Source organism: Hydractinia symbiolongicarpus, chromosome 14 (assembly GCF_029227915.1).
Source record: "Hydractinia symbiolongicarpus strain clone_291-10 chromosome 14, HSymV2.1, whole genome shotgun sequence".
NCBI lineage: Eukaryota > Metazoa > Cnidaria > Hydrozoa > Anthoathecata > Hydractiniidae > Hydractinia > Hydractinia symbiolongicarpus.
In genome coordinates this window covers 17,914,009-17,939,793 of record NC_079888.1, presented here as the reverse complement: position 1 = coordinate 17,939,793, position 25,785 = coordinate 17,914,009, and the positions used below count along the sequence as shown (strand labels likewise).

Sequence of the window (25,785 nt, the reverse complement as noted above, 5' to 3'; positions counted from 1 at the left end):
TATTTAGAAACAGAATTCTCATCCTCTGTTTCGTAGCTTCTTTGTTGATATTATAAGTCTATGTCTCAGTTGCTCAACTTGTCACATTTTAAGCATTGCCAGTCGCTTAGAGTTTGGTACATATTCCAACGAGGATCCTGCGGGAGGAGGGAAGCTTAGTCATTTACGTTACGTTTAACGTTTGGTTATCTTTTTACGACATCGGAAGCGACCGAAGTGAAAATTGTTGTTCAACTCTTTACGTGTTTACGACATAGAGAGTCATTTTTAAGACTTCGAAAGCCACCGAAAGAGACGAACCGAAAAGAGGCGCAAAGAAGTTGTGTACAAGTCTTTACGTTTTTACGACATAGAAAGCCACCGAAAGAGGCGAAAGTAAGTTGTGTTTAACTCTTTACGTTTTTACGGCATAAAAAATCGAAAAGAGGCGCAAATAAGTTATTTCTATCTCTACATTTTTACAATTTCGAAAGCCATTGAAAAAGGCGAAAATAAGTTGTGTCAATTTGTTTACATTTTTACTTCTTCTTCACAGTAAACAAAAATAATCGAATTAAAATGGAAGTCGCGATTAATTTGAGAAGATACGTCTCTGTGAACTCATTGTTCGAGTTCAAAGAGATAATAATCTAAACAAAATTCCATTGACCTCTTCTTCAATATGAGAGTAAACAAGAAAATTTATGATTTCAATAAAAACTGAAAATATCAAACAGCAAGAAAAGAGATTCGATAGAGTTGTTTTGTTTTTCATTTTCATGCTGAGCATCACGTCTATGCATTAATAAATCAAAATAAATTTATTAGAAAAAATATTCCTAAAAAGTAAGTAATTTTTCTTTGACTCTTTTTTCTTTCTGCGGTTTTATAAGGCTTTTTCAAAGAGGATTCCTATTCATTTTGCTAAAGCTTAAATCCGACTACAGAAACAGGACCAGCGTCCAAGTCACCAGTCCTGTTCTTATATTGAGAGCTACGTCATAGGTATGAATTTGTATTTATTTAGCTGACATTATGAATTGGCCTCTGTTTTAACCTCTGGTATTGGGAGTATAATTACTTCACAACTACTTTAATCCAACATTCTTTACGAAACCTAGTATCGCGAAACAATGAACATTAGCGAAGGTTTATGGAGTTCAAACTTACTAAATTGTCTGGTGCAAGTTTATTCACCGAAATTTCAAAAGAAATTTCTGGTTTTATAAGCTGTTTCTGCTTTGGAATTGCCAAATATTTTAATTTCTACGCTGGAACTTTCTGAACTCGTAAATAGAAAATACGGAAATAAAATTTGCGTAGGATTTTAAAATTCTAAGAAGAAGTTAATTAATCCTTGTAGTGCGGTCCGTTCAAAAAGCACAATTTTGACACAACTTTTATTCCAACATGCTTGTGCCGGAGCTGGGCGGGCCTCTAAGGCGCCCTTGACTATCACGTATATACCAGGAGCCGCACCAGCAGGGCGAATAACAAATCTGTGGAAATCAGTTTTACTCATTTTTTTCATGAGCAATAAGTGCTAATTTATGTTAAGTACGAATAAAATGAAATTGGTTATTTGTAGCTTATTTTGTTCTGTACAAACATTTGTTTTGGCACCAAAGATAAACTAGTTTCAGCGCGCAATTTGAAAACATCAAATTGACAAATCACGAAACTTAATCTTATGAAAATTTTCCCATTTCAGATATTGCGTTTATCACACCTAAATTTTTTAGTTGGTTAAATCGCAAAAGTTTGTCCGGTTAAAGTATGATTGACCAGCCTGATTTCGTAACTTTATTTAGATAAAATATCGCTGGAGAAGTTTTATTGAAAATTAAAATATTAAAACAAGGGATTTCATTTGACATTGGAATGTTAGTTAATACAACACAAAGATGGTCTTTTTATAATAATAATGGTATCTAACCGCAACGTGTGAACATGGTCTTATCATATTAATAAGGTTTCCATTTCACTTCATTTTCTGATATAGCGAAGAAAAACTCAAAATCATTCTGCTCTCAAGTAGAAATCAATTTCCATTGTGCTTTGCTTTCGCGCGGAAAATGAAATCCACAAGTTAATATGGCGGTGTTGTAAACAGAAGCTTGTTGTTTTAAGCTTGAACTTGCTATATAAATGAAAAAAAATACAAGCATATTGTATCTAAGAAAAAAGAGCTATTCGTATGGTTTAAAAATCCTTTAAAGAGGTCCGGGTAAAACACATCTTATGCTGTTCGATTAGCAGTAATAATTTTTAAACCATTTAAAATTAAAACGTATGGTTTTGTAAAAAATATTATTGATAAAGCATCAAATCTTTATTATAAACTAATAAATTTAACTTTGTCATGCATACAGTCGATATATTCGTTGTCCGCTATCTTAAAATATAAAATATTTTTACCTGCAATTTTTGCTGTCAATTTAAGAAATTACATGACAAATTAACATACTCAAATGTTTTCAGCTAATTTTTGCCAGGTAGGAAAGAGAGTCGCCAAAAGTAGAGTGAATCTGACTTTGTCTGTTGCTCTAATCAGCGGTAGTTTTGTCAAATTGCGCATGATCTTGGGCTTTTTGTCATACAATAGAAAAGGCAGTCAAATAGAAATGGGCCTGCAATTACGTGTTGCGGAGTGCAGTTTGATAAACAGTTTAGAAAAAACTTTGCCCGCCTGTGAGGCGAAAAAAATTGCAATTTATAAGCGAATCAAAAATTAGGGACAATAAAGTTACTTCGCGCCATATAATTACCAGCTAATAAAAGGATTCGAAGGATATGTCCTTAAAAACGACCAATAAAAATTTGCTATTGTGATTTTCGAGCACTGCAATTCCTAGACATTAAATCAAATGACAAATCAGAATATGTATTGAGTCAGGTTTAGACGCGGCTAGAGGTTTAATTTCGTAGCGGATAAGTTGTCCATTTACACGAAACCGCATAACTTCGTGTCAATGCTGAAACGGCATCATGCTAACAAAACCATTGAAACAAAATGGCGACATTAAAAATGGCGACAGTAAAAGGTAAACAAACGTTCAAGAAATGATTTCTCTCCGAAATTGTATGTATCCGCAACGTGTGAACATGGTGTTGTTATAATAATAAGGTGTCTAAAACGGCAACGTCTGAACATGGTTTTATGACAATAATAATGGTATCTATCAGCAACGTGTGAACATGGTCTTAAACCATTAAATCGTGAGTTTTATTATTTGTTGTGCTAACAGTTGATTTTTTTGTGATTAGATGTCAATTTCATATGGAAAAGGCGCGAAAAAAAATTAAAGAGTTAGAACAATAGACAAGATGAAAGTCGCTAATTCAGTCGTTTGATTGGATGCTGCTCAGATGTACATCAGAAATAAGGAAGTAAATGCAAAAAAATTAACTTTCTTTATCTACTTTGGCGTTTCATAAAAAACGCTGTTACGGAATAATGTGCGCCCTCCTACAGAGAGCAATTTCAAAAATATCTCTCAACCATTCATGTGTTTTAAATCGCGTGTTCACGTGTGTATTAAATTTTGCACATTAAGCAGAATTTTAAAGGATTACAGGAGTATATTTTTTTTAAATTGATTTTTTTGTGATCAAAACTTGTGAAATCTACCTTCCTATGTAAAACTCAAGAAAATCTTTATTCGTACTAATTTTTGCGCGAATTAATTTTCCCATCAAATAAAAAGGAAAGCATATAATATAAAATTAAGGTTTTTGGCAAAACACAGAAGTGTTTTTTTGTGTAAACTGTGGAGTTATTCTGTTTATGTAATTCTGTTTTTGTTACGAAAAAAGCAGGGAAAATGCATTAATAAAACAACTTTCCACATTCAGTTCGCACTGTATCATGGCTACCCTATCGGTTAAAATTTCGTCGGTTAAAAGTGACGAAATTTCCTAAAATCTCCTTTTTATGGTTTCAAATATGAGGGTCTGTTGACTTCAAACACGAATAAAAACACGTAAAATAGAAAATTCAATTTTGGTGAAAAAATTTCGTCGGTCAAAATTTTAGTCGGTTATAAAATTACGCCGGTGAAAAGTAACGAAATTTGTTTCAAATTTCCACTTTTTTTCACATACGAAATTTTAACCGATAAGGTGTATATTTTAATATAAAAAAGATACCAAAAAAAAAAAACTGCAGGGTACGGCAGTAAATTCAGGGTTAACAAAGTTGAAATTTAAGCTTAGATGTCAGTTCTGATCAAAAGTGAAAATATTTTGGTGCGTTTCAAGTTCCCAAACATGATGGAATGAGAGGCCTCTCGCTGGAAGGCGAATTTCTTTAATCTAATAGATTTGAGGTGGTAACTGTATAAGAAATGGTCAAATATTGCTATTTTTTATATCTATTTTTGGAACTAAATTCTTCTAAGTATTATGGAGTATCATGATACAATGTTGCTACATTCGCAAACACACTCAAAAAATCAATTCAACGCCCATGGCACCCGTTATAGCCATTTATATGCAGCTTTAGCTTTATGATTTGCGTTTACCGCCTAGCGATGGTAGCATAACAATTCCTGGCGTCTCAGGATAATATCTTTACTATTGTGAATATTAAATGAGAAACTTGTCGCTTTACCCTGTGAAATAAACTCCTCATGAAAATAGATCTTAGGAATTAGGTGCTTGGCAAGCCAAAGTGTCCTTTACTCATTCAACAAGCCATGAATTAAGGAAAAAGAAACCTTAAACGTGTATTTCGATCCATCTAACCACGCTAACAGAAAATTTCAATCTTAGCGGTTACACACTGAAATGTAGTTTACAATATACAACTGAAACGTTATTTCTCGGGATGCACCAGGAAGAGAAACATCCAGAAACGAGTTTGGTTGTTTGAAGAAAAGCATAAGACGTAAGCATTTTTGTTTTTGTTTGTTTGTTGTTGTTGATGTTGTTGTTCTTTATTGTAATTTCCTAAAAACAGTTTTACTTTTCGGCTTTTTTTGTACAGCATTTCATAAGTTTGAATGAATTTAGTTACATGAGAGTCACTAAATATTGCGGGATTTGAACTCATGTTCTAGGTATATCATTAAAACTAACGTTTAAGAGCTTAACTCCCAGCGCTTAAATATCAGCACTTTATGCCACCATCTTTGTCTTAGTGCGCATGCGCACACAGAAAAGCTTGTAGATTTTTCACGTGCCATGCAGTTGAATCGAAAATAGCCTTTTATGCAATTGAAATTGCTCGATTTCAGTTATATTTATATATATATATTTTTTATCCAATATTAATGCAGGATTATATTAAAAATGGCTGCCTTTTCTAAATTTTTATTGGTTGTTAAAAGAGTTCTCTGTCTTCCAACGCTTGGGAATTGACTTTTCCTAACTTCCTAACCTGCCAAAATACAAACGTCGCTGCCAGAAAAAATATCTAATACGCATTCCCAGATACTGAAGAGCTGCAGCAAAGGACTATTTTACGAAATGTGTTCACATTTAATAGTTCTTCTCCAACTTGAAACCTAGTCATTGTAATATGGCTTTTCATTATGGATAAAATGTTTATCAGCTGCTTATCGAACCGATTAGCTTGCTTACAAAAAGACAGAAAGTTGAACATATAACACCTTACTACACTATCAGCATCTTGGGATTTTAATCAGTACAAAACTCAATAATGTCTTATCAAGATCAATAGCTACTCATAACTTATTCAATTTTTTCAATTCACTTTAAGATTGCTTCTGAACAAGTTTGTTATAAATCTGTATAAACAATCTTGCGTTTCTGTTTCAAAACCAAATTTGACAGGTGTCTTATTGTTTCTATTCTTCTACAATGTTAAATTAATTTTTGCATATTTTTCGTATTATACATACTCTCTCTATTTGAGTTTAACAAGTAGTTGTTAAACTTTTATGAGAAATTGCCAATTGCATAAATATCTATAAATTACTTCTGAAAGAAAAAGTAACTTAAAAAATTTGAGTATATAACATTTTTTTGTTTTAGGAATGTTTTAGTTGCAAATAATCAGTTACTTTTTTTTTGTAATATTTGGGTCTAGAAGTGTCTCAATTGGTAACTTAGCTGACTTATCTTGTAGTGAAAAGAGAAATAGGTAGCTGTTTGTTTTGTTTAATTCAGACTCCTGTAAAAAATTAATATTTAAATATATCTTCTTTGCTAAATAATATATTGAAATTGCCTATAACGTACTAGTTTTAAAAAAAAGCATTTATTTTCTTTTTCTAAATTGTTTTATAACGGGTACGAGTTTGTTTAGCTATAAACCGATTTCTTATTAAAAGCACACACAAAAACCTAATTGTTTTAATAGCCAAAAGCAATCAAATCAATTTTTTTTTCATTTAACTTTCATCTAAATAAATAAAATAAATTTCAAATTAAATCAAAGCACAGGTACAGTGTAATTCTCAATAGAAACGCATCAGTTCTTAACTTTTTAAAAAAACAACATTGTTGTGGAGTTTTCTGGGTAGTTACGGTGGCTATTGATTTCTAAGTTCTCTCTCAAGTTCAACAACTGAGGGTTTAACTGGAATAGCTTGATAAGCCATTTTTTCTAGTATTTACTCATTTTAAGTACAAAAATACAAACAGTAAATAAAAACATGAGTGGAAAATAAAAAAAAAATAAAAAAAAATTTTTTTGAAGTACGAACAGAAAGTGGTAACCGCACTTAATTGCATGTGGAGTAAGAATGTAATAAACATAAAAGTATCATTTTTAAAACCCTACGGTGGATCAATATTTGCGCAACTGGTACTGCTTTTAATGGTGAATTAAAATGATAGATAAAATCTTTATTTTGTAAAAGAAACGCACGAGATGTATTGTTGTGTAATATGGTTGTAAGAAAAGAATTTAAAATACAAGAAGTAATCAATTAGTCGGCGTCGGTGATTTGCGATAGAAGTTGTTGTTTATTTCATTGAAATGCGCTTTGATTTTAATTTAATTTTATCAGTTTGCAGACGAACAATCGCGTCAGTTCGACAACACAAAAAGGGGTGAAATATTAACGTGTAACTTCAAAATTATTTCTTAAAATAAGAAGAATATTTGCTTTATTTTGGCGTGGTTTGACTATATTACATAAGCTCTGGTTTTCTTTTAGATGAAAAAAATATTTAGATGAAAAAATTTAGATGAAAAAAACCCTAACCTGAAATTTCAAAGAGGGTGTATCATTTTCGGCATAATTTGTAATCTAGTGAGAGTAAAAAAACTAAATAAAATGATAACTTTAACTTCACACCGATCTGTTCAAATTGCTCTACATTTCCAATTGTTTTTTATTAATATGTATTCGGTCATTACCACAGTTAGGAATTTTATCTCCATCTTTTTTAGGTAAACCAAGCCGTTAAGATGTAGCTAGCTAAGTTGAATCTTTAGTACAATCCAATTTGAATCTTCCTTATTGTTTTTTATGTTTTTGGTGTGCTGTAACATTTACCATACTAATAAAACCAATTGGAAATGCAGAGTAGTTTGAAAGCTGAAAATACAATTTATGATACAGTTGTAATTGAATGACAGCGATAAAACTTAATTAATTGTAAGAACAATTTGCTCTTTGTCTTCTTCGAAAAAATAGATTTCCTTTAGGCATTTTTTTTTCTTCGCTCAGAACACAGGCATTCTATCTGAAAAAGCAGTATTTTGTATTTATCGGAGTTTTCCGCTCGAGTGGAATTTTCCATATAAAAACCGGAACCAATCTTTATTAGATTGGTTCTTATTTTCCGGTAACATAGTTATGTACCGAAAGAAAGTATTGTGTTTTATTACAATATCATTCACAAACTTAAATTTTGAATACCTTTACATAGCTATATGATTCTCCGTTTCAACGTATTTTAACATCGCAAACTTAAAAAACGATTTATGCAGTAACGTGACACAGCTTAACAACGTGTAGCTGGATAGACAGATAGCTAAGGTAAAAACAAATGACTTCACTAAACAGTTAGGATTTTAAAAGTGGAATGTTTTGAAGTTTTAATTTCCTAGAAAAATAATATTTCACTTTCGTTGTTGTCAAAAAATATTATTGTTAACAACAAAAATGGCAAAATTTATTTAGCATTTAGCTAAAATAATATGTTTCCCCGATCATTTTTAATTATAAAATTGATTCACAGCAAAAGTTATTAAAGATCTTCTCTTTAAAAATAGTTTTGTTTTTCGTTGTTAGTTTTAAAGATTATGAAAGTAATTAGTAGCCACGTCGTTTGGCATCAACAGTTTTGTGTTTAACAAGAAAACATGCAAGAACTGAGACATATAAGTTAATCAACACAAAACAATAACCAACATCATTACACAGTTGAAAAATGTCAACAGAAACTGACGTGACTTAAATATAATAACAAATATATATCTTTCGTACTGCCTACGTTGTTTTGTTGTCAGCTAAGCTCGTAAAAACATACAAAACATGTCCAGACAGCTAAAAGATGTAGAAAAGAAGTTTATATCTTGTGACTTGATCAAAGTTTTAACAATTATTATGTTGTGATAATTTATTCAAGCAAAGTTAATATAACATTTTATCAAAACCTACATTTACTGTGTTTTTTTTTTTCGTTTAACTATGCTAAAAACTACATCTCATTTTAGATATATCATTTAACCAATATGAGTTCGGCGACTGCTTGTAATACCACGCATGGTGAATCAGCTTTATCCTTCTTTTCAACCACCGTATCTTCTGTTCTTCTCGTTACCACCACAATACTTAATGCACTTATTTTGTTGGTGTTTATTCGAAACAAGAGACTTCTGAAAAAATCTATCTTTTACAAGATGCTATTTAACATTGCAGTAGCAGATTTTCTAACAGGTATATTTTCTGATCCAGTTTCCATTTCATTCCATACAAAGGAAGGCTTGGAGAAACATATTTCGAAAGCAGAAGTTATTCTCGTACATTACACTTTGTTTTCTTTTAACGGAGTGTCCATTTTAACAATGTCTCTGTTGTGTATCGATCGAATTGTTGCATTGCTGAAACCATTGAAGTACAGAAATGGATTAAAGAATTGGAAATGCTATTTGATGATATCTTCAACATGGATTTTGGCAAATTTGTTACTCATACCATATTTTGAAATTGGATATATCAAATATTTGACAGTATTTTCCTATTTCACAGTGGCTGTTACAGCTTTAAGTTTAATACTTGCAGCTATTCTATACAAAATATATTTTGTCCCCTTTAATACGTCTGTTACAATATCTAAAACGAAAAGAGATTTGCAGGTTTATCAATATGAAAACGTGGATAGAAAAGGTAGCGATAGGAACTTGACCGTACCAGCGAATGAAACAGAAAATGCATTGACTGTTACAAAGGACAGCGGAGGAAAGTTAGCAGATCCAGATGAGCCTAAAAATTCACAGCGTACAAAGAAAAAAATGTCGTCGTCGGAACGCCGAGTAAACAAATCATTTATCACGTTATTGGTTGTGTTCTTAGTGACGTATTTACCATCTGTTATCATGACAACATATATGAATTTATGTCAGAATTGTAACTGCATGTTTATTCATGCGTTACGAGATTTGACATTCCTGTCAATATTATCAAGTGCCTTATGGAGACCACTTAATTTTGTTTTACGCTTGAGAACAATACGAAGAGAAATGAAGAAATTACTTGGTGTCACAAGTTTATCGGTGTTCTCTGATTCCAGTAAAAATGAGTTAGATGAGGGGTCAAAGAGCAGGACGAAAAGCTGTATTGCCACACAGAATCACACAATGCCGAATCTGAAATAATCCTATAATTTCTAAATGGGACATAGAGAATGAAGTTAAAGAAAAGTCAAGACAATTTTTTATACAAAATGTAAAATAATTAGAACTATTTTTTCGATATTTAAGAGAAAATGCGATTAAATATGTTTGTTTTTTGTGATTATGTGGTCCTATATGTACTTTGAGAAAGGTCTTTTCGGCTTTCTGAGAGGTCACGAAGAATTTCTAAAAGATACAGGAGAGGGTACACTTCTTTGTAGGTAACGACGTGTGGTTGCTGTAGATGTTTGGAAGTTAATGAAAACAATTTGATAGTTTTGGTCAAGTCATTGTTCTTTAATAACTTTATTTTTTTGTATGAAAACTGAAAACAACTTTTGCTTTGGCAAATGAATTAACTTTTCTTTTAATGACTACACTTTAAATGAATAAGTAAAATAATTGACAGGTAACAATAGGTAATTCATTTTCATAAGCGAAATTTGTTTTTTTTTTGAAATTTTAAGTAAGTAAATCAATTAACGATCATCTTAACGAAATCATTATAACACATAGTAAGTAAGTAACGGAAGTTTTAACGTCCTTGGGGATTCCATCGTAACGACTGGCTCCCCCCCCTCCTCCGACTGTAACTATGTTAAAATACTGCAAAAGATAGGCATAGCATTGCTCTAACTTACTTGCCTGCCACAAAGCCAATTAGCGGTCAGTAGATGGCACCAAATGGGATGACAAAACTACATTTAAGGTGCCCTAAACCTTAAGCCTTATGATTACAAGCCAAATGCGCTACCACTACACCATCTCCGCTAGTGACTTTACTACGTGGAAACACATTTCTTTTCTTACAAAGTGTGCGTGTTTAAAAGAATTATGTGTAGAAAAACGGGTTTTTTCTTACGCACTTTACATAAAACTTTGTGTTGAATATATTTAGACCATCAATCACTTGCACAGGTACTCTACAATTTGGAACTTTAGAGTGCTTCTTTTTCTAAATATCAATTTTTCTTTTAATCGGTTTACCATTGAAACTTCCATCAAAATTGATTTGAACAATGCTTAAACGTAGGTGATACTTGCGTGTGTTTTAGAAAAAACTTATTAAGCTGTAATGATGTAAAACTTTCTTCAGAAAAACTTTAAAATGCAGCAAGTACTCATAAGCTTCATGGGGATTCTGCTGATGATAATGTCAATATTTATCACAAATTATTTGGTCAATATTCGATCAGGTACTCAAACTCTCAGACAATACCTATGCGGCATTACTTTTGGTTAATTATTATTTTAGTAATATTATGGGTCAAGGTAATGGAAAAGAATTACTTTATTTACAATATTCTTTCCTGGTTAGATTTTCCCATTTTTTTTACCATACCTATAAGAAGCGTATATGGCTTTTGTAAAATATTATTGGAACAACCAATGGTTAGGTTTATCCTATCCTAGCTTTTACTTCCCGCCAATTGTAAAGTTTTATTTTTGCGCGTAATACTAGTTACTATTTTTTTCGTGAAAATGGTGATTTAAACCCGATTCGTCCACCATTGAGAAATTCCTAAAAATTACAAATCACTAAAAGGGAAAGGATATTTTGTCTTAACACTTCAACAGTAATCAGCCTTACTTAAGTATTAACGTTGACACTAAGTATACAGAAAGTGGTGTGACTTGCCGTAGCATTAGATTGGTCTAACAATATTCCGACAAAAATGATTGCCTCACAGTTGGACCGACTAACTCATGGGAATTAGTTGTACTAAGAATGGGTGGGGGGATACGCAATTGGGGTAGGCAAAGCCACAAATCTAAGCCACAAACCTCTGCTTAAGAGCCAGAAAGCTAGTTGTATGTTGACTGAGAAAAATATTAGCTTTTTGAATGATTATGCATTATTATGTAAAGGTATAAACTAATTCCAGGTTCATTGGACAAAAAGGCAATCCATCTTATTCAAGCAATACTTTTCACGCTCTTTAAGGAAACAAAATATCATGCAAAATAGATGCATCCCATTGAAAGACTTTTCAATGATTTATTTTTACGCCTGCCATGTTTAATAACGCAACCAGCTTAAACACAAAAGTGTCAACGTGCCCATATGGTTAGACGAACTTGCATTTGTTAAATTGCGTTCATCGAAATACTTTCTAGGCTGATAGAAACTCAAATATTATACATTTTAAGTTTTATATTTAAACATATCAAATAACAGATGGTATATTTTAATACTGTATTTTTTAAGAAGTCGATTTTTTTAAATTGTAATTGAATTTATTGTATTCAAAGTTATTTCTTTTAACGTCGATACTTAAGCATGGTCAGTCAAATCTCTAACTATCACAAAGTTAGTGTTATAATCATATCTTAGAAGTTACAATTAATTGATAACGTTACATTGAAGAGCTAGTCTGTTATATCATTGTTATCTGGCGGCTCTTAACGAATTTGTATAATAGTTATTTTATGAAATAGATAAATGGGTTAAAATATGTTAAAAGAACTAATTGTCGTGAGAACTACTTTTTACGAAATTTATGCGAATACCAAGTTTTCCCATAATTTTAGCGGAATCTTTTTTTTTTCGCGAAAATTGCCAAACACTCGCAAAATTCGTTAATCATGTATTAACAGTCAAATATTATTAATTTTCACAATTTGCAAGATATCGTACAGTTGCTTTAATCAGTAGTTTGCCTGTTCTATCATCGTTATCCCCTTGGTATGCCTGCAGCTACTACAGTTGACGTATCTATTGTATTCTATTTAGTTTCTTGCTTTCAAAATATGAGCTCAGCAGCTGCTTGTAATACCACACATGGCAAAGAAGCTTTATCCTTCTTTACAACAACAATATCTGCAGTGCTACTTGTTACCACAGCAACCCTCAATGCATTCATTCTGATGGTATTTATTCGAAATAAGTCTCTTTGGCAGAAATCCGTGTTTTACAAGTTGTTGTTAAATATAACAGTCGCAGATTTCTTAACAGGCGTAATCGCTGATCCAGTCTCCATCTCATTCCATACAAAAGAAGGATTAGAGCTGCATATAACGAAAGGAGAAATTATTCTCGTGCATTACACTTTGTTTTCTATAAACGGAGTTTCCATTTTAACAATGTCTCTGTTGTGTATCGATCGAATTGTTGCATTGCTGAAACCACTGAAGTACAGAAATGGATTAAAGAATTGGAAATGCTATTTAATGATATCTTTGACATGGCTTTTATCAAATTTATTAGCGATTCCTTATTTTAAAATGGGATATATAAAATATCTAGCCATATTTTCATATTTTACGGTTGTAGTAACAGCTTTAAGCTTAGTACTTGCAGCAATTGTATACAAAAAGTACTTCGCATCCTTTACTTCTACTGTGCAACCGTCTTCACAAGATGGCAACAACTTCAGAATAAGCAGAAAGGAGGCATCTAATAAAAATATGACCAATGTAAAAATTATCAATCGTCACATTAAAAGTGTGAATTATCCAAATAACAATGCAGAAAATGACGGTGATGAAAATGCTAATGACAAAATTAAAGAAGATAATAAAATCGTAAGGAAACCAAAAATGAGCAAGTCAATAAATAATGTTGTAAGAAGCAAAAAAATGTCCTTATCTGAAGAGCGAGTAAACAAATCATTCATTACGTTATTGGTTGTGTTCTTAGTGACGTATTTACCATCTGTTATCATGACAACATATATGAATTTATGTCAGAATTGTAACTGCATGTTTATTCATGCGTTACGAGATTTGACATTCCTGTCAATACTATCAAGCGCCTTATGGAGACCACTGAATTTTGTTTTACGTTTGAGAACAATACGAAGAGAAATGAAGAAATTACTTGGTTATAAAAATTTATCTGTTTTGCCCGATGAAAGCAAATTGGATAGTATTCCTGAGTCTTCGAAAGCATAGTGGATGTACGTGTGTGATCACAATAGAAAATTTGGCCAAAACTATTTTTTCCATGTCCGTGAAATTAATTTTCAGCAAAAATTATTTTCTTTACCGCCTGTGAATCAAATTACCGCCAAAATTAATTCATTTTTCGCCATCACTGAATTATTAAAAACAATAAATCTAACACGTGCTGTTTTATGATGATTTCAATAAGCCCATTGATTAACACGCTTTTGCAAAGACTTTCTTTTTAGTTTACAGTTATTTTTGTGAAAAACTGACATTGTTGCGTGATTTAAAAGAAACCCTTGCAATTTTTTAAATGATTTTTTTGTTAAGTTTCTTTAAGTTATTGATTTTTGCAAAATGTCTTCGTCATCCGCTAAATCTTCTTTTCACCAAATTTCAACAGGTATTCTTCTTTGCTATCATATTTCTTTAAATTGTATGTATTTATATTGATAAAACAGTATATTTCGTTGTTTATAAGTAAAATACTAATATTAACCACTGTATTTTTAAGTTCTTTTAAATAAACACCTAGAGGTACTGAGTTAGTCAATCCCCCAAAAAGGGTGAAACACAAGAAGTGATGTGTAGAAATTCAAATAAACATTTTATGTTATGCTTGCTCCATTTAAATCTATATTATAATACCCGTATACGTCTGTCTTTTAGTGAAATACTGCGTTACACAATCCAGGCTGGGGAAATTTTATTTACCCGCGAAATTTTATTTAACGAGTCATTTTTCTGAAATTTTTTACGGCTCGACTAATGTATATTAAGTACATGAATTAGAAGATCAAAATTTAGTTTTGCATTCGTCGTTTGAAAGTAAATCAAGGTCAAAACTTGAAAAATCCCAGTAAGGTAAATCTAATTTTTTCGATCTGTTTAAATTACATAGAAGTAAAAAATCTTCATCGTTTAGTAGAACTATAAGCCTCCAAAATAGCAAATCTATTTTCTCGAAAGTTAAGCATCCTCTGCTTTCGTTTTCACCGCCACTAAATGAGCGCGTCTTGATGTTGGTACGGAAAATCAGCATTCACCCAACTGGAACAGAGACAACAACCGCTGGTACTACGTTGCCGTCGCCGTCACCGTTGGAACTTTAAAAACTCCCTAATGAGCCATACAAAACAAGGTCAGGACGTTATTATTATTTCACTGCGCATGTTCAGATCAGAGTCCACCCTTAGAAACAAAGTTCTGTTCTTCCTTCGACTTGAAAAGAACCATTTTGAGGTTGTGGGTACAATGTCAAATACAATATATATGACAAAAACACGCAGAAAAAACGAAAATAAAAGTTTTTTTCCACACTTTTATGCTTAACTACCTGCTGTCAGTTTCACTTTGCCAATTTCTTTATCAGCTTCACATACTTTCTAGTTTAAAAATAGCTACATTTTTTTGTAGCGTTTTCACTTTTGTTTTGTTTTTCATAAGAACGGCTTTCATTGAAAAAATGTTGTTAAAACCGCCATTGCGCGTTGCTTACTAAGGTATAGTATTACTTTGAACCAGAAAAATGGGCCTCGCCAGTTTTGTTATGATCATAGGATTTAGGTTACTTTTTTAGTTGTTTCTGGTCAGAATATATGAAGAAAGCGAAAAAGATGAGAATTTTGTTGAGTTACCTTATCATTTGAGCAAGCAATTTCAACATATAAAATTTCCATAACCTCAAGCCGTAAAGCAGATATAATACTTTTCGTTAAAACACATATATAGAACTCAACAAAGAAATGTTGACATCAGCATGTTAAATTTAAATTATCTTCAACATTAAATGGACTATAACTCTGCAACGCAGGAAGTAAATGTCACCTGGCTTGCTAAGGTGTTACTGCAGCGCAACTACGCTACGCTGCAAAGCTATCAGCTTTCGTACTCCTCGCTAGGTGTGATTTTTACGACTGACACGCTCAAAATATATACCGCAGTTTTGTTTCTGACTACCTGTATATAAAAGGGGCTACGAAACGGTTGTTGGTTTCTAACTTTAGTGATTTACACGAAAGTCGAGCTTATGGCGGTGGAAAAGTTTATAATCACCAAGGACAAAACAACAGCTTATATCATCTTAAATATATTACTAGGAATTCAAATCTAACATAACTGAAAATGGCAAAAAAGTTCCTTACTGTTGCTTAATGGATATTCAGACTGTTAGACAATAAATTTTAAATGAATATTACTACAGGACGATTCAAAAGGGTTGTAAAGAACCTTCTTCTTGAAAATGGGAATGACGTTACTCGATTTTTTAAACATTATGTCTTAGTGTGATTTTACATTTTAAACAAAATGATTTGAACTGATAATAGCGCAACTATGAACGTGGCTTGATGATAAGACAATTTGCGTCTTTTACTTGCTCCAGCCATCTATTTGTAATTTTATTAGCATTTTACTTGTATTCTTTTTTAACGGCGAAATATGTCTTTTCTTATCTTATCTTCAAAATTTTGCATAGAAATATTAAGTTTATTGTACACAAAACAGGTCTAAGCAACAACAACGACTTTAAAATCTTTTTGGAGGTATAAATTACCTTCTTGAAGCTAGTAACATAGTATTTTTAACAAATAGAGTTTCTCGTGTTCTTCGTTAAAACAAACTTTCGATTTACTTATATTTAACATATTGTGCAGACCGTAGCTTATTTTACCGCCAAAAAAATAGTGAAGGAAAAGTTTTTCTTTTTCTGGAAAAAAAAAGTAGCATATTCATTACAAAGATTAGTTATTCATAAAAAGGTTGTGTAGACGTGTATGTGGTTTTAAAGTGTGTATAATCTCTTGCACTTTGACCTTGCCAGTGATCCATTTATTACACGTCATTCTTCGGAAATTGCGGGGATCGAACTTATTGAATCGTTTCGTAGCCCCTTCAACCCTATTCCTGCTGGGCCCTTTAGGGGCTCCTCAATGCTGATGGGGGTGGGGGGCCGATTCGTGTCTCCCCTCCCTGTGTAATTTCTACAATTGTTGTCCGTTGGGCTTGGAACTTACCACAAGTGTTGTGCAGGAATTAATAAACAATTTTGTGACAAAGAAGTTTGATGACGTCAGCATTTTTAGTGATGACGTCATCAAATTCGGTGACATATAGAAAAAAAGCACTAATTTCGAATTTTGTTAACGATTATAAATGTTGTACATGTTGAGATAGATTTAGTAACAATAATAATAGAACCACAAAATAATATAAAGTATAAAATGAGAAGTCACATAAAGCTTTTAAAAACATATAAAAACATTTTTTAGTAAAAATTTTTCTTTCAGATTTTTACTCAACAAGTAATTTCGAAAAAATTGTTTTTGTAAAAAAAAACCTAAATAAAAGAAGTCACAAAATTTGAAAGTGTAACTATACACACATAAAAAGTTATTAAAAAGTCCAATATCCAAAATATTACTGTTATTTTCTTTTTATATACAAACTCACTCCGTTCAATCGTTTATAACTTCATGTATTCTTCATTTAACAACATTACAGTCTGATAATTTGATCAAGAATTAATAAACATAGATAAGTAATAATAAACATATACTTTCCATAGCTTTCAGAGTTTACATTGCTTGTGAATGTTTCATGCATAATGTATTTTAAGCACCCAAGTGGTTAGATGAAACTGTACACCTGCACTCAGCTCACCATCCGAATATGCAGCGTGGTTTGCCTATACCAAGCTAGACTAAGCTCTTAACCCGCCGAGTCTCTTTTCTTTCTTGAATTAGATTGGTCTAAAACACCCCGTAAAAAAGTAGGTAAGTAAATAAATTTTTGATTTTACGCAATGGAAATTGAAACGCACATCCATGACTGCACTTCAAGGTCAAATTAGTGAAAACCAGGCACTGTTTTGACTCCAACACTGACTGTTCAACTTAGCCACTCATTCATTTCCAAGATTGTACAGTATTCGTAAATCGAATTTCAAGGTAGATCGGACAAATCAACTACCAAAATCCAAGAAACTGTCTGCACGGATGCTTTTTAAATGGATACAAGGCCAGCTACCATTTTTAAAAATTCGCGAGCTAAACGCGCATTTCGTGCATATCTTACACGACATCAAAAGTAAAAGTGATTAATGAAACTTGTACAAGACAATTCTTAAAGTCAAACTAACAGTTTTCGTGTTTTATTAAGAAGCCCTTGTAAGTGGAACAAGTTCCCGTCAAAAATATATTTATCCCAAAGTAGAAGATAAGGTGTTGCACAATTAAGGCCACAGTTCACGAAAACGTGTGTAGTAGAATGTGCGATATCGTGTGTGATAATGCGTATCAATATGGTAGCGTGTAAAAAAATATACCCAGTTACCCTTACGTTAATTTAGTTTGACGTGAATTATGATTTTTTTGTCCTACGTTGTAATTGTCATGTCGTAGAGTCAACATTATTGCTGTTGTAATTGAATTTCCGCGCCCGCAGGCGTAGGAAATTCTTTAAAACCGTCGTTTTTTTCTTTCGGAGCATTTTTTGAGAAAAAATCGACCCTGGGATTTCACGTTCCTCCGTCACAGATTCAAACTTCTTACCCAAGCTCCCTAACTACTGGGAAGTCATCTAAATGACGTTTCAGGCCAAAATTGGTATTTGTTTTCGACAAAATTTGGCACAGTTAACAAAAAAAGTGTGCTAAACATAATGGTGACATAATAATTTTGATTTTTGTCACCTAAATGTCATTTTAGGCCAAAATTGGTCCAAAAATTATAACTACTTTATTTTAAACAAAATTTGGCACAGTTAATAAAAAAAGTATGCTGAAAATGATGGTCACATCAAAATTTTGATTTTTTGTCAACTAAATGCTGTTTAAGACCATAAACGTTTCAAGCGCAAGACTTTCAACTATGAATGATAGGCTGTAATTTTGTTAGCAATTTCTTTTAAAATGTGAGTTTATTATGACACGTTTCGTTTTGTTTGCGTTTGTTGTAAGATATAATGTCACATGTGTGCTTTATCTTCAGAGCTTCATGCACCAAACCTCTTCGAATGTCTGGCACGATAACACAACGAATTAGCAGGTTGTCATCAAATATTTTGGTAGCGAGCGGAAATTCTTAGAGCCCCCAGGGCTTCTTGTTTGATATTAAATTTATTAAAATCTCAAACATGTGATGACGTAGCTACAACAATAAAATAATATTTCTTTTCACACAAACAATAAAGTTATTAAACGACACTAATTTTAGAAAGTCGTCATTCTGATGTTGTTATATTAAAAGCAGTTTCACAATAACTTATCTTATCTTTTTTGTTTCTTTAATCGGAAATTATTTGCAGAAAGTTCCCAGAAAGGTGAACAACATCCTGTGCCAATGTAGGTTATGGTTAGCTACACCGAAACTAAAAAAATAACACATTCAACTTTCATTTCCTCTTTCGATTAAAATTGTAGCTACATTTGAAATAATAGAACAGGTTTACCATTGCGTCTAAAAACACTGTAATGTTTTCTTTTCATTTTGCTATCTGTGTAACAATTCTTCAAATCCACCAACTACAAGGCAATATAAATTTAAGTTTTGTCTTTTAATTCTTATCTAGCTCAATTTAAACCAATCACAGACAAGCATGCCGCATCGCTTTTTTCAGTTCTCGTTGTTTTTAAAGGTAAAACAATTGGCGGATTATAGTCAAATTCACCATTTTTTTCCCTTACTATTCATAAACACAACAAATGCAATTTCACTCAACCATTAAAGGCGCTTATTTCTGAAGCCACTTCTATTGAACGTATTTGTGGTCACACACTCTATATTCTTGAAGACTCAGGAGAACTATTCAATTTTTTTTCATCGCGCAAAACAGATACATTTTTACAGCCAAGTAATTTCTTCATTTCTCTTCGTATTATCTTTAAACGTAAGACAAAATTCAGTGGTCTCCATAAGGCGCTTGATAGTATTGACAGGAATGTCAAATCTCGTAACGCATGAATAAACATGCAGTTACAATTCTGACATAAATTCATATATGTTGTCATGATAACAGATGGTAAATACGTCACTAAAAACACAACCAATAACGTAATGAATGATTTGTTTACTCGACGTTCCGGTGACGACATTTTCTTATTTGTATGCTCGACATTTTTGTGGTCATCAAGAATCTTTGATCTTTCCTGCATGCTGTTGCTTTTAATTGCTTTACTTTCTGATTCATTCACTTGTACGGTCAAGTTCCCGCCGCTATCTTTCCCATCTACATTTTCATATTGATGCAAGTCTCTCTTTACTTTGGAAGCTGTACGAGCAGATGCGTTGGATGGAACAAAATATATTCTGTACACTATAGCTGCAAGTATTAAACTCAAAGCTGTAACAACCACCGTGAAATAGGAAAATACTGCCAAATATTTGATATATCCTATTTTGAAATATGGTATCACCAGTAAATTTCCAAAAATCCATGTTGAAGATATTATCAGATAGCATTTCCAATTCTTTAATCCATTTCTGTACTTCAGTGGTTTCAGCAATGCAACAATTCGATCGATACACAACAGAGACATTGTTAAAATGGAAACTCCGTTTATAGAAAACAAAGTGTAATGTAAAAGTGCAGTCTCTTCTTTTGATATATGCTTTCCCAAACTTTCTTTCGTAAGGAATGACACAGAAACTGCTTCAGTAAGGATGGCTGTTAAAAAATCTGCTACTGCAATGTTAAATAGCATCTTGTAGAAAATGGATTTGTGCAAAAGTTTCTTGTTTCGAATAAACACTAACAAAAGAAGTGCATTAAGTATTGCTGTGGGAACAAAAAGAACTGCGGATACGGAGGTTGAAAAAACGGTTAAAGCTGTTCCACCATGCGTGGTATTGCAAGCAGTTGCCGAGCTCATATTGATTAGCTCTCTAGCTTTAATTAAACGATATATTTGTAAATAGTTAGTTTTTAGTACAGGTGGATGAAACAGTTAGTTTATCATGAATGATTACGTTAATCTTACTTCTTAATGTTTGGTTTGCAACAGCATGGTATTCTTTAAAACTTTCACAACATCTTAGAGTACAAACATTTCCTTTTTATCTCTTTGCAGTTAGATCTATATGTTTATCGAGTCTAAGTCGAAAGTAAAACAAAATCGGCAAGACGAAAGATATATTTATCAAAGAACACGTCACTTTCTATTGAAACTATTAGTATTGACAGTGGTTCTTGTCTTCATATCATTGTTTACGTATTAGTGTTTTTGTTTTATCCAATACACACACGGTTGATGTGATTAAAAACTTTCTTCGTGATCATCGAAAATAACAACGAAAATTTTTCTTAAGTAAAAGTGTAATTATATAATTACTTTCGCTCTGCATCGCTAATTAAGATACTGAAAATTAATTTCGTTATCTCGTTACTAAATATTTATGACGTTAACGTGGTGAAAGTAAAAAAAATGTTTCTAGGAAAAGTTCAACACCTTTTTTTTGTGACGTCAAATATTCCTAATTCTACTTTACTTTAGTTGTAGTGGTACCGTTGTCAACGGTTCTTGTCCCCACTTCGGGTTTTTTTAAACGCAGTGTTGTCAGTGAGGCCATTTGGAGCCATCAACTAACCGCCAATTGGCTTGTGTGACTGACAAACCAGAGCAATGCTATACGTATCTTCAGCGGTAGATAAGTTCTACAGTCTAAAGAGCAATGACCTTCTTGAGTAGTTCAGGTTAACCAAGCAAGACTCGACAAATAAGAATAGAAGACAGCAACCAACGCGAGAATCTGTTGCTATTATAGAAATTGGGAGAAGATATAATGTCGTTGCCCACATTGTGGGACAGTACAATTGACTTCAAAGAAGACAATAATCTTTATTTTGTTGCGGTCCCATTTACGTTTTGTGTTTATTAATGTGTTCCTAAATAAACGTAATGCTTGTTTACATTCTGACAATATTCCTTCTACGGCTGGTAGTAACTTCTGATTTATATCTATGACGTTTTCAGTAATTCATTGGCATAAAAGATGATGATGCAAGGATGATACCTACACGGTGTACACAACAGCAGATGGATTGTAAATCTTTTCAACAGAGAACTTACGATAGACAAGATGAACTTTCTATCGAAAGGAATGAATTTCTGTATGACGCCAGCTTCAATTACAAAGAAAGAAATAACTGCAAAAGTGGAAGAGGCAATTAAAGATTTACTAAAAGAAGAGGCAAACGCAGTAAAAACTAAAGTAAACCTGCAGACAAACGCTACAGAAAAAACACCAAAGGACAATTTACAAATTTCTCACTGCCATTGATAATCTAAAGAACGGCAAAGATGTCATAATCCTGCCGACTGACAAAGAAAGAACAATGGTTATCATGAATACATATAACTACATCCTCATTGCAACGAACACATCAAAAACAGGCCTTAAAAACTTCTCAAGAAAGATTCTAAAAAAGTTATAACACAAGAAGCGAGGAAAATTTAATGAAGTTAAAGAGAAAAGAATACATCGACGATAAGCAGTATTACCGACCACCACCTCGATTGTACGGACTACCAAAAACTCATAAACAGTGAAATCCAATTTGTTGTGGAACTTTGTAACTATTAAGATGTGTTTACAAAATTATTAATGATTTATAATTTCTTCAAAAACTTTAAATCCACCTTTTCATCAAGTCACGACTTATCTTCCAATTCTTTTATGGTCCAAATAAGCTTATGCCAAATAGGTTTAAATTTGACTTATTGTTCAGCCATAAAGTATCCTGTTATTTTTACTATGTTATCTGCATTCAGTTATCTTTTTAATAATAACATGTGGTGTCAGGTCGTAAGTATCTTGAGAATATCTGCATTTTGTTCGCTGTATACACCTTTAAAAAAAAATTAAAAAAACCATTCATATTTACAATGATTTAAATATTTATTATATATATACAATTTGTGTAACAGTTATTGGATTTTTTTGAGTAAGACCCCTATACGCCATTTAAATCTAATGTGACTTCTCTCATGTGGAGCCATCTAAAGTGCAGTTGTATAAGACTGTCAATTATTTGGAAAAATTGATAAAGTCACTAAAATAATTTGTTTGGATGTTCTTGAATTTTTTTTGGCATTTTGCGTACTTTTTCATATTATGCAAGATTATCCAACAAAAAATTTTTTTTAGAACTGAAAATTTGTGAAACGTAATAAGTTCTTGCAAATCTGATAAAAGAAGAGTGAATACAAAAAACCTATTGATAAAAAATACATGAAGAAAGTGCACTGAGCTGGTATGTAGCGATAAAGCTACATCAACGCCATATTTACTTGACTTAAAAAGTTTGATTAGAGATATATACAACAAGAAGTAGCTAATTGATAGTAGTTAAAACATTTTTCTGTGTAAAAAGAACTCTTATACTTTATTATACACGACATACACTGATGTGTTCTCATTTCAATTCTTTATCAATATTGTTAAATTGATTTGTAAAAGAATATGTCGTAACTGTCTTCGTTAGGACGAACAATTCAGTAAAGTCGATATCTCCTTTCGTATGGTCTTCAGACGAATCACAAAATTCAATGGTCTCCAAAGAGCACTAGAATATATCGAGACCAATGTCAAATCTCTTAAAACGTGAATAAACATGCAGTCACAATCTTGACACAGGTTCATGTACGTTGTCATAACAACCGATGGCAAATACGTCAATACAAACACTACTAGCAACGTGATGAATGATTTGTTGACACGTTTTTCCGATGACGACATTTTATGCGTCTTGTTATTACTTTTTGTTGGCTTTAACTTACACTCATTGATATCTCCATCCTCTTTATTATTAGAGTCATTCGTATGTTCATGAACTACGTTTTCGTCTGTTTCTGTATTTCTTTTGAATTCATTGCAATCATGCGGCCTTACAGTTTTATTGAAGGAAGTGAAATACTTTTTGTATACCATAGTTACAAGTAACAAACTTAACGCTGCAAATGTTACCGTAAAATATGAAAATATTGCTAAATATTTGATATATCCAATTTTAAAATATGGTATCACCAGTAAATTTCCCAAAATCCATGTTGAAGATATCATCAAATAGCATTTCCAATCTTCTAATCCATTTCTGTACTTCAATGGCTTCAGCAATGCAACAATTCGATCAATACACAACAGAGACATTGTTAAAATGGACACTCCGTTAAAAGAAAACAAAGTGTAATGTACAAGAATAACTTCTTCTTTCGTCATATAGTTCCCAAAGCCTTCTTTTGTATGGAACATTATAGAAACTGGATCAGCGATTACACCTGTTAAGAAATCTGCGACTGTTATATTCAACAGCAACTTGTAAAACATGGATTTCTGCCAAAGAGATTTATTTCGAACAAATACCAACAGAATGAATGCATTGAGGGTTGCTGTGGTAACAAGTAGCACTGCAGATACTGTTGCTGAGAAGAATGATAAAACTGTTTTGCCATGTGTGTTGTGGCAAGTGGTTGCTGAGCTCATGTCTAACAATCTACACTAATTAAAACAAATTCAATGAAGTAATTTTTTACACTATAAATTTTCAACTTTTTTATGGTAGGAAAATAAATATTACGTCTTGTTGCGTCGCGTTCGGCTGGGTTTAATTGAGTTGGATTGCTTTGTGGTGTGTTATCTTAGTGCAAGGAAATTTTAAAAGGTTGTGAATAGGTTTTAATTTCGAAAACCTGAATCGTTTATTTAAAATCTTATATATCTTGACAAAATTCATTGATACGTGATGGACAAGAAGTTATTAAATATTTCATTTTTAATTATGTAAATTGATCTGCAACCTACATTCAAGTTTCAATAACATTACAGATCTTGATATACGCTTGATATCCATGAAAACTTATGACGACACATATGTTACCATAGGGACTCGTCGGTAAACAAGTCAGACATTCTTTTATTTTTTTGAATTAAATGAAATATTAGTAATGTAAAGTTACAGATAGTTTAGGCTTTCCCAAACTCATTCAGCTACTTATCCACGTGGCATGTAAGACTTACGCTTGATTCCAGGCATTAATTTCCAGCACGTTACAATTTTTTTATACCTTTTATATGTTTTTTATACCTTTATACCTTTAAATTTTATGTTTACGTAATTGTGAAGTTAATAAGGCCCTGTTTTTTCCTAACAGTATCTAGTAAGCTAAAAAATATTAGATGTTTGTGCCCATACAAAATTCTCTACGTTTGAAAAGTTAGCTTTCAAGATCCCCTTGCTCAAAAAGTATAGTTTTGAAGTTCTCTCTATATGAATACTATTACGTGTACATATAAAAAAAATTCTTTTGAAACAATGCCACCTGTCTATGAAGAATTTCTACCACATTGATTTAACATCAATAACAAACAAGCACTTGGAAAAAAGGGGGTAGCAAGCAGTATGTGTAAATTTGTGGAAATAGAACGGAGAAATAATAACTTGTATTTTAAAACGAGACTGATAAAACTGACGATAAAATTATTCAGCTGACTTAAAATTATTAAAATTATCAAAAAAATTCTTTAAAATTAATGTATATACCAACCTTCTCGAGAAGTGTTTTTTATCAAAAGCAGTTCTAACGTGCATGAATTTTATTTACAAAGAAAGTATGAAAATATATCAAAATAGTTAAACATTAAACACCTAATTATACAATGAATTATTATATTTCATTCTTAAAGAAAGAAAATTTGACCTCTTTTTTATTTAATAAACAAATCGTCTATACAAACATCACAAAAACAAACAAACTAATCAGAGAAAAAAATGGAGTGTATAGAAAATGTTATTTAGAAACAAAACGTTGAGAAAGAGACATTTCAGATAAGACTTTTGCAAATAAAATTGATATATTAACTTTTTGTATTGAAAGTCTATAATGAATTAAATAATTTAGTTCCTTTTTTATCTAAACATAAAATGTTCATTCAAAGTTCATTCCGGCAAGTAATATTAGACTCTCAATGAACCTGACATCAAATATAACAGTGAACATTGTTTTTTTTCGTTTACAAACTAACTCGGCACTTGTTATGAACAGGACCAAATTAGATCGCGAAAGCGAATAATTCGAGATGGCGGAGTTCAAGATAACGGGACAAATTTTA

The 25,785-nt window shown here is 32.0% G+C and overlaps 4 protein-coding genes across 6 annotated transcripts; 2 read left to right on the top strand and 2 right to left on the bottom strand.

Moving 5' to 3' along the window:
• The first annotated feature begins 691 nt into the window (after window positions 1–691).
• LOC130625414 (uncharacterized) lies at window positions 692–24,266 on the top strand. 3 transcript variants are annotated; one of them, XR_008981704.1, is made up of 3 exons: window positions 848–984; window positions 12,528–14,084; window positions 21,651–24,266. XR_008981704.1 is itself a non-coding variant. In XM_057440509.1 (2 exons), the coding sequence occupies exon 2, from the start codon at window positions 12,545–12,547 to the stop codon at window positions 13,685–13,687; it is 1,143 nt and encodes a 380-aa protein (XP_057296492.1). In that variant the 5' UTR covers window positions 692–825; window positions 12,528–12,544; the 3' UTR covers window positions 13,688–14,221. The 3 variants fall into 3 exon arrangements, 2 of the variants coding, with proteins under 2 accessions (XP_057296492.1, XP_057296491.1); XM_057440509.1 differs by lacking the exons at window positions 848–984; window positions 21,651–24,266 and adding an exon at window positions 692–825 and having other exon boundaries at window positions 12,528–14,221; XM_057440508.1 differs by lacking the exon at window positions 21,651–24,266 and having other exon boundaries at window positions 12,528–14,221.
• Window positions 6,304–10,128, top strand: LOC130625415 (octopamine receptor beta-2R-like). Its single transcript, XM_057440510.1, has 2 exons — window positions 6,304–8,530; window positions 8,615–10,128. The coding sequence occupies exon 2, from the start codon at window positions 8,633–8,635 to the stop codon at window positions 9,773–9,775; it is 1,143 nt and encodes a 380-aa protein (XP_057296493.1). The 5' UTR covers window positions 6,304–8,530; window positions 8,615–8,632; the 3' UTR covers window positions 9,776–10,128.
• LOC130625416 (cholecystokinin receptor-like) lies at window positions 17,778–21,417 on the bottom strand. The gene is made up of 2 exons (XM_057440511.1): window positions 19,130–21,417; window positions 17,778–19,048 (listed from the first exon to the last, which is right to left on the bottom strand). The coding sequence occupies exon 1, from the start codon at window positions 20,547–20,549 to the stop codon at window positions 19,458–19,460; it is 1,092 nt and encodes a 363-aa protein (XP_057296494.1). The 5' UTR covers window positions 20,550–21,417; the 3' UTR covers window positions 17,778–19,048; window positions 19,130–19,457.
• Window positions 22,476–24,735, bottom strand: LOC130625417 (cholecystokinin receptor-like). The gene has a single exon (XM_057440512.1). The coding sequence runs from the start codon at window positions 24,157–24,159 to the stop codon at window positions 23,158–23,160; it is 1,002 nt and encodes a 333-aa protein (XP_057296495.1). The 5' UTR covers window positions 24,160–24,735; the 3' UTR covers window positions 22,476–23,157.
• Between the last annotated feature and the right edge of the window lie 1,050 nt (window positions 24,736–25,785).